Genomic DNA, 10,142 nt, shown 5'->3' with positions numbered 1-10,142 from the left:
TCCAGGTCCAGGACTATGGTCCTTTGAAAGTTTTCTAAGAAATTTTGATGGTTAATGAAGGGAGGAGAAGTACATATAAGGAGAAAAAAAGTCCCTCAGAATAAATTGGAGATCAACAGAGGGAAAGAGATGTAGTCAGAAGATGGAGAATCAGAAAATCTTGAATCTGCTACTTTTTAGGTAAAACCTTAAGCAATTAATTTAATGCAGATCTCATTTCCCTATTGGTAAAATGGAGACAATACTAGCTCCCACCTCACAAAGGTGTTATGAAGATCAAATGAAATAATATATCAGTTGCAGAGATCTGAAGATTAACAGTAATGTTCTTTGACGGCTTTTTGGTGTGGTGGGGAGTGTATTTAATTAAAAATGACAAAAGCTTTAAAAAAACACTTAAAATTATGCTCAGTAGCATTTAAAGTGCAATATAAAGGTCAACTATTATAGATGCAGCAAGGCTTCTTAGAGTCTGACCCCATTAGGCTTTTGAATGAGCTCACTTACACTGAATATTTTGGTTGAGACTTTATAAATATCTCAAAGGCAGTTAAGTGGTACAGTGCTTAGGGACTCATCTTCATAAGTTCAAATTTATCTTCAGATATTTACCATATATGTGACAAGTTATTTAATGCTGTTTGCCTTAGTTTCCTCATTTATAAATTGAAATGGAGAAGGAAATGACAAAGCCAATCTAGTATCTTTGCCCCACAAAATCCCAAATGGGTTCATGATGATTCAGACATGACTGAAAAATAACTGAATTGAACTTACAAATATTTAATATTCTATAATACCTTTTTGAATTTACTACATTATTCCTTGGTAAAATGAGAAAGAACTGAGAAAGAAAAAAAACAATTTTGACTTGGGATTGCTATGGTTACCTTAAACCTCTAAAGACAATACAGTCTCTCCTTAACCTACATTTTCTTTGGCAGGAGGCACTGGAAAAGGAAGAAGGACAATATTTGTTTTCACATGTCTGTGTGTGCGTGTGTGTGTGTGTGTGTGTGTGTGTATGTTCTTTTGGTAGCTTATGGAACAGAATGTCTTCTGACTAAAAACTAAAAAAAGTTTATTTTAAATTTTTAGCAATAGCAGTTTAAGGAATATAAAACACTTTGTTCTGGATGATCATATGAAGTACATAGTACAATTATAATGATCTTTGTTTTGCCAATGGGAAAACCAAAGTTCAGAGAGGCAAAAATCTCTTGCCCAAGGCCACTTAGCTAGTGTGGGTCAGAGTTTAAACTCAGACACCAGACTTTGGACTCTACAACCTGTGTCCTTTCTACTATACCTAGATAGAAAAGGGGGACCTATATGATAGTGAAGACATAGTCCATTCTCTTAAAAAGAAATAATAAAAATAATAATAGCTAGCATTTATATAGGACTTTAAGATTTAGAAAGCATTTTATAAACAGTATCTCATTTGATACTCAACACTGTTGCTAGAAGGTAGGTGCTATTGGTAGCCCCATTTTATAATTAGGGAAAGTGAGGCAGACAGATGTTATGTGATTTGCCTAGAGTTGCCCAGCTAGGAAGTGTAGTTTGGATTTGAACTCATCTTTCTGACTCCAGGCCCAGGTTTCTATCAAGTGCATTACCTGGTTGCTTCCTAAGGAATAAAATATAAAACAATGGAAGCAAACAAGTAAAAATAAAACAACAGAACAGAAGAAAAGGGAGAGGATAAAGAAAGGAATTTAGGAAAAACTAATGAATGTTGGAAGTATTGGTGAAGGAACTGACTTCTTGATTATCCCAATGACATAATATATTGGTGCTAGTATTTTTATTAAGTGATTCTAACTTAAACATGATAACCACTAAAATTAAAACATTTTTCAGCTTTAATTCCAACTTCTGCTTCATGTGTCTACTAAAGCTCCGCTGGATTTTTCAGTACTCTGTGAAGAAGCCTCCATTGTGTCAGACTTCCTCTGACTGATTCGAGAAGAAACTGGGTCAAATGGAACTCAGCAATCAAACACTGGTGACAGAGTTCATTCTACAGGGTTTTTCTGAACCACCTCCATTTCAGCTGTTGCTATTTATCTCTTTTCTTTTTCTGTACCTCATGGCCTTTACAGGCAACATGCTCATTGTCGTGGCCATATGTCTGAACTCAAATCTTCATACCCCCATGTATTTTTTCCTTGCCAATTTGGCCATCATAGACATTGGTTGCACATCCACAGTTCTGCCCAAATTGTTGGAGAATTTTGTTGTGGAGAAGAAATCCATTTCATATAATGGCTGTATGACTCAGTTATATTTCTTCTCTTGTTTTTTGGGGACTGAACTTTTGCTTTTCACAGCCATGGCTTATGATAGGTATGTGGCCATCTGCCACCCCTTACGTTATAGTAGCATGATGAACAAGATGGTTTGCATGTTTTTAGTGGGTAGCGTATGGGCCACTGGCATTCTCAGCTCATCGCTACAAACTAGCCTGATGTTACGATTAACTTTCTGTGGTCCCAATCAAATTAATCACTTCCTGTGTGAAGTCCCCACTTTATTACTACTCTCCTGCAGCTCTACATACTTGAACAACATCATGATAGTCATTGCAGATGTGTACTTTGGAGTTGTCAGTTTTGTGCTCACTATGGTGTCATATGGCTTCATCATCTCTAATATCCTGAAGATCCGCACTAGGGAGGGGAAAAAGAAAGCCTTTTCTACATGCTCTTCCCACCTCATCGTGGTCACCATATATTATACCACAATCACATACACTTACATGCTTCCAGGCTCCAGTTCTTCAATGGATAATGGCAAAGTGGTTGCACTCTTGTACACCACAGTCAGTCCCACTTTAAATCCTCTTATCTACACATTGAGGAATAAGGATTTCAAAACAGCTCTCAAAAAATGTTTCCGTCTATTTGGTAAATAATCAGATTAGCCAAGGGCTTCTGGCAATATTTATAAACACTACTATAAAATCTAGGTACAAGAGAAAATGTTTTTGAGAATGTCTTTATTCAGATTTATACAATGCTTTTTCTTGTTAAATTATCTTTTTCTTGTAAATCCTTTGTCATCAAAGCTCTTCATAGCCTAGCCTTTTTCCTAACTTCCAAGCCTTCTTATAACTTATAATTGTTCAATTGTCCCCCACTATTCACTACCTGATAGACAATATGGTCCAGAGGATCCATGGGCTGTAATGTCCATAGATTTTTCTTGGAAAAGATACTGGAGTGGTTTGCCATTTTCTTCTCTAGTGGATTAAGGCAATCATAGTTTAATGTAGTTGCCCAGGGTCACACAGCTAATAACCCTTGTTTGAGGTTTTATTTGAATTCAGGACTTCCTGACTCTATCCAATTATACATCTAGCTGTCCCTTATATCTTACTTCCTCACCAAATGCTCTTTGATGCAATGATACTGAACTCCTTGCTGTTCCATGAATAAGCACCCCATTTCTAGGATCTGGTTATTGCCTCTGGCTGACACCTATTCCTGATGTATCCTTCTCACAATCTCTACCTCCTAACTTCCCTGGATCCCTTCAAATCTCAACTAAAGTTCTACTTTCTTCAAAAAGTCTTTCCCAACCCCTATTAATTCTAATGCATTTCTACTACTAATTATTGCCTATTTGTCTTGTAGGCAGCTAAGTGGTGCAGTAGAGTGCCAGGCCTAGTGTTAAGAAGACTTTTTTTTTCTGAGGCAATTGGGGTTAAATGACTTGCCTAGGGTTACACAACCAGGAAGTGTTAAGTGTCTGAGACTAGATTTGAACTCAGGTCCTCCTGACTTTAGGGCTGGTGTTCTATCCATACAAAGAGCACCATGTTACTGAGTTACTTAGCTGCCCTGAAGACATCTTTTTTTTTTTTTTCAGTTCAAATCTGGCCTTAAATATTAGCTAGGTAACCCTGAACAAGTTATTGTCATATCTGCCTCAATTTCCTCATATATAAAATGAGCTTGAGAAGAAAATAGCAAACTACTCCATTAATCTTTGCTAAGAAAATTCTAAATGGGGTCATGGAGAGTCAAATGTTACTGAAATGGCTAAATAAGAACATTTATCCAATACATACCTCATTTATTCATATTTCCCCCACTTCCATTAACTAGTGAACTCATTTAGGGCAGGGACTATTGTATTTTCTTTTATACCCCTACTGTTTAATACAGTGACTGGCACAGGGTACGTGCTTAGTAAATATTTACTGACTAATAAACTTGGGGTATTATGCTTAGAAATTTATCTAATACCTTAAATGACATACCACTCACTACCCTACTTAGATGGAATCGTAGGAAAGCATATCATTGTTGTCAAGAAGCTAAATCTGTTGCCTTGAGAGATAATGGACTCTTGATCTTCCAATAGAGGCTTGATGGCCATTTGTGAAGGATGTTTCAGAGTGAGTTCTTGCCTCAGAAATGGAAGAACTTCTGATTTCATCAACTTCCCCCCTCCCAGATCTGTCTCTTTCCTTACCCAACTCAAAGAGTCATTCTTTGAAAGTGTATTTTGTTATGACTTTTTGTTTTGCATTATCTACATTTTCCTATGTATTCCCCTTTCCTCCACTTTCCAAAGTATTACTTTTTATAAGAGAAAATTAGAAAGAGAAAAAAAAACCTGCCAATAGTTTGAAAAAGTCTGACAATTTCACATTAATATCCCATCCCCATCTCTGCAAAGTAGGAAATGATGTGCCTTTCGGTGTCTCTTATTTGGGTTCAGGTTTGGTCATTATATATATATATATATATATATATATTTAATTTTATTTTATTTAATAATAACTTTGTATTGACAGAATCCATGCCAGGATAATTTTTACACAACATTATCTCTTGCAATCACTTATGTTTCATTTTTTCCCCTCCCTCTCTCCTCCCCCCCCAAGATGGTCATTATATATTTTAAAAAATGTTTTATTAGTGTTTTGATTTAACATCACTAAAATTTTCTTTGGTATGCCTATCCCTTTCTCTCCCAGAGAGTCATCCCATATTTTTAAAAACAACAAAAAAAGCAAAACAAGAGATTAAAATAAATGAAAATATGACAAACCAGACTTCTAGAACTCTCACCTGGGTAAATGTTGGGATTTGATTGTCTTCTTATGTTTCTCCTTTTGAATTATGTTTATTCTTTGTCATTTTACAATATTAATTTTATGGGGTGGCTTTCCATTTTCATTGTTTCATTTATGTTACATATATTATTTTCTTGGCTTGGCTTACAGCATTCTGCCTCCAGTCATTTTTGTCAATCCATATCTTTTTGTATTAATTTTTCTTTCTTTAGTTGTAGGAAGTAATAATTTGGGGATGTCTTCTCATCAATACCATCTGCTCCTTGTTGCACAACATTCAAGCAATCATTTTGCTCTCATTTTTATTTGTTATAGTCCTTGGATATATATGTGGCTCTTTGAATTCCCTTCTATTGTGACAATTCATATGTCTTCTCATGCTTTTCTGTACTCTTCATATTTATTGTTTCTTACAAGAATAATACATTTGTGTACCACAACTTTAGGAATTACTTAATAAGTGATTATATTTACCTTGCTGTAATTTTGTTATTGTTATTGTTGAGGATATTTTATTATAGAAAGTGCTGTCATAAATATGTATTTTTTGGAGGAAGGGCTGCTATAAATATAGATTTTTTTGGGGAAAGGGTCATACCAGACTTTTATAAAAATAATTGACTATTTTTGGCTTCATACTTAGCAGTGATACTTCTGAATCAAAGCATATGAATAGCTTATTCCTTTGCTTAACATTACTCTAAATTACTTTCCAAAATGAATGGATCAATTAAAGTTCCATCAGCATTAGACTGTCAGCTCTTCCAACATTTGCTGAGTGTATTTTTTTTAAATACCATTATAAGAACTAGAATTTGATAATACATTTTTGTTTCAATTGATACAACTGGTCCTTTGTATTTCTCTTGTTATAAGTGATTTGGAGCATTTCTTTCATTTATCTTTTAACATATTGTATTTTTGTGGGAACTATTCTTTTCTTTGGCCTAATTTTTTATTAGGGGATCTTTTTTGGTCCCCCGTGTTTCTGTTCATTACATATAGAACTTGGATATCTGACTCTTATCAGAGATACATGATAAAATATTTTTCCCAGTTTCTCTTTTTATCACTATCACATTCATTTTCTTAATGCAAAGTCTTTCAATTTCACAAATCAATTAAAAAGTTATTGTGTAAAAATTGGATTGTTTTAATGACCTTCAGGTAAAAGAATGATTGTTGTTTCTCCTTACCTCACAAAGACATTTCCAATGCCGATGCCTTTGTTTAGTAGAAAATAAATTTTAATTCCAGAGTTTATACAAAAGCCCCTATAAAATAGAAATACTTAGGAGATGGATCACTGCTGTTCTGTAGAGTAAATGCTTTCTTAAATTTCAGACAGGCCTTGGTCTCAGTGGAAAAATTCAGGAGACCAGCCACCATGGTGGTGTGAGATGGAATGAATGAATCTGTCTTTCCTTGGCTCTGAGACCTTGAGCTCCTGCCTCCAGTCCTCTTGTCTTCTCTGAATCTGTCTCTGAGCTTCTTGGTCCCCCAAGAGAGTTGCTAGGAGCCTGACCAAAGATGGAATGAATCTGTCACTCAGTCTGAGTCTGAACCAGTCTCTCCAAAGTGCAGGAAGAAGGAGAGCTACCAGGAGCCTGATCAAAGATGGAATGTTTCTGACTGAGTTTGTCCCAGCTTTATACACTCTAATTTAATTACATCCTCATAGATGTAAATCTTATAGAATTATATTAAGTACTAAGTACATATATTGAACTAGAGAATTATTAATCACCATGCTAAACTAGATAACCATTGTCTTATCAATTCCACTGACTTTAAGTCAGCATAAGAATCCTTGTTTTAAGAACAGAGTTCTGACCCATAACAGTGATTCATTATGACTGAAGAGAGGTGGTGAGTTTCCCACCCCAATGGGAAGTCTAAGCTGAGATTTTATGGTGGCTTATGTGGTGATATTAGAAAGTGGATTTCTGCTTTATTTATGGCAAGAGACAATCTCTGAGGTCTCTTCCAGCTCTGAGTTTCTATGAATCTGTCTCAGGGCACATTTATGCTAATAGATGTGTGGAAGAGAGTTCCAGTTATGATGGCATAATGACTGATTTGTTTTAAATGTTTCCCCTTTTCCACATCAAAACAATAAAAAGTGCTAATTTAAATCATGCAAATCATAACTATGTAAGAATTTACTTCATGGTAAATACTTAATGGAAAATACCTTTAAAAGTGTGAGTTATTGGATCACCCATTTCTCTTCCCCAAACTTGTTCTAAAGACTCCAAGTTTGGGACACTCTGTAATATTGGGTTTCAATTCTAAGACAAAGTCCACCTCTATGTCAGAGATCCAAGTGTGAAAATATGTATCTCTCAGGCCCCAAGTGCAGTGCTATGTCACATATTTTGGTCAGCTAGAGTCTCTGAGATAGGTGAAACTATTTATTGCCCCATCTCAACCCCAAGTCTAGCTCTGTGCATAGAGAAGCCATAGGGGTGACTGCTAGCACCATGTCTCCCATGTGCCCATGTTACTCGCTAAGACCTCACTATCAGGGGAAGGTCTGTACATGCACCATAATCTTGTCTATACCCAGACTATATTTAAAAGAATTATCTGCTAATATCTCTTATCTGATTTCTAACCCTTTTTCTCCCCCTAGTCAAAATCTCTAAGCTGTGCCTTAAATGCCACACAGTGATTGAAGTTAACATCCAGCCCAAGATTGAAGGGGATATAAAATATCAACAAGGATTAGATTATTTTGTTTCTACTTGAAACAAAAAGGAACATGTTAATACTAAGAGGACTGATTATAGGAAGGAACTCATAGAAATGTTAACAAAAGAAGTGATACAATTATAAGAAATAAACTATCATGAAAAGGAACCAAAATAATGAATAAGTACCATTGTGGAAAGGAAATAATTTTGAAAATCCACAATAAAGGGAAAATCCTGCAATAAATACATGTCCCAGAAATGACAGTGGATCAAGTCAAGCAAAAATTAAGTAAGAAATAAGAATGGGAGTTTAAATTGAAAGTGAATCTCTCAAAAAAAAGGCATCTTAAAAATTTGAATAAAGAAGAAAATATCCTGCCACAATATATTTTTGTACAAAGATCAGCAGATTCAGAATGCAGATATTTTTGGATTAACTCTAGACAAGAAGATTGGAAAAATACATGACATTTCTACATGCCAAGGAAACTGAAATGGTAAATTACAAAAATGTATTATAACTTTATGTCTTCACAGTCTCTTCCCTACTCCAATTCCATAGTATTTTTCACTTTTGGTAGCCTTTCAGAGATGAATGATAATCCTTCAGAAACCAAAAACTCTGTTTTATCAGAATTCTACCCCCCCACGCACATGAAAATGAGTCCATCTAGAGCAGCTGATGACTTCATTAATTTACCCATGTGCTCTTCTGTTATATCCTTATGTACCCCGTGATTCAACTATTAATGGCCTTTTATCCCACTGAGTCTTTTTTAAGAAAAAAATATCTTCCTTTTTAGAGAAAATCAATGCAAAATATGAGTTCAGTAACTCTGCCTTTATTCACCTTTATTCACTATTAGTTACAGTCCTATCACTCCAACCTATAGTCATATCCCTTAGCTTTTTTCTTAGTATAGCTAACAAATAATCAGAACAGTTTATTTTTTATTTTTTGCTTTTCTTGAAACTTAGGCTCATTCTAGTCTCTTACTACTATTCAGATAGGCTCATGCCATAATTCTTTTTAAAAAGTGTCTTCTCTCACCTTCTTTACTGCTTTATATATCTTTTAAAAAATCAATTTGATTGGTAAAGAACCTGTTCAGTCACCCCAGGAAGTCTCTTTCTACATTTTCCTCACCTCATAAAATGTTTTTCTCTTTGTGTTCTAGATTTACTTCAAGATATGACTCCAACATTAAAAATCAGTCATTTCCTGTTTTTTAATCCCAGTCAATTTTATTTTTTTGCAATATTTTAGGTGGTCATCTGGTTTACTGTTTTCCAGCTGTCTTTCTTGATGAATTACTAATGAAATACAGGTAAGATGCTTCTGAGTAATTTATAACTTTTGAGAATTTTTCATTTCTGAAACCTGAACCATGTTTTTTAACATGTTATGCTAACATTCTTTATGCCCACCTTCATATGGAATTTACTGATGACCAAATATGTTTACATGGTTCAGAAGAAATTTTCAAACTCTTTCCTCAGGACATAATGGATCATAATTTGTGGTTATCTATGTATGGATATTTTGGCTCAAAGAAATATTACATAAGATAGGTGTCAAGATATATTGTTTCATATTGACTTGTTGTTGACACAATTAAACCAAGTTTGATGTATTTTGTTTGCTTCTCCACAGAAAACTCATGAGTTACCCTTTCCTTTGGTTGCAACTTTCTTTCTTCTTTATGTTTCATTTATTCAATGATAAAAATATTGATGTGGTTTTGTTCTCTTTATGATATATCAATTCAGGGGTAATTATAAAGAGATCTGACAATTTAAATAAACTATGCAAAAGGGAAATGCAATCTGTGTGACATAATTTTCTCTTTATGAATATAAGTTGTCTCATGATCCCTGCTTCCATTTCCAATTGTTCATAAACCATGGCTATAATAGCATGTACACCTTATTTGTCTAGGATGAGGTAAAAAGATTTCTCATGAATTTTTAATCAAATAACAAACATGTATTAAATACCTACTATGTGCCAAGTATTTTTCTGGGAGCTGGGGGTAGAAAGACAAAAATAATCCCTGTCATCAAGGAACTTACTGGTGTGAGACAATAGTGCATATGTCTACATATATGTACATACATATAATAGTTAGCATTTACATAGTGGTTTAAGGTTTGCAAAGTGTTTTTACAGAAATATAAATATAAGGTAGCTAGTGAGGGAATTTATAACAGTTAGAAAGAAGAGGAAGTGTTTTATATTAAAGATGCTGTTGCAGGTATGTCTTGAAGTAACTGAAACATTCTGTAAATTAGAAATGAAGATGGAGTGTGTTCCAGGTATTTCTGATGGCCAATGCAAACAAAGGCAGGCAGAT

At 34.5% G+C, this 10,142-nt stretch overlaps 1 protein-coding gene across 1 annotated transcript; it reads left to right on the top strand.

The window, feature by feature from the left end:
- Positions 1-1,987: 1,987 nt before the first annotated feature.
- Positions 1,988-2,920, top strand: LOC127546986 (olfactory receptor 13A1-like). The gene has a single exon (XM_051973854.1). It carries the CDS (start codon positions 1,988-1,990, stop codon positions 2,918-2,920), a length of 933 nt encoding a protein of 310 aa, XP_051829814.1.
- Positions 2,921-10,142: the final 7,222 nt, after the last annotated feature.

The sequence above is a fragment of the Antechinus flavipes genome, chromosome 2, assembly GCF_016432865.1.
Source record: "Antechinus flavipes isolate AdamAnt ecotype Samford, QLD, Australia chromosome 2, AdamAnt_v2, whole genome shotgun sequence".
In the NCBI taxonomy this organism is placed as follows: Eukaryota; Metazoa; Chordata; class Mammalia; order Dasyuromorphia; family Dasyuridae; genus Antechinus; species Antechinus flavipes.
This window is presented reverse-complemented; position numbering and strand designations above follow the sequence as displayed.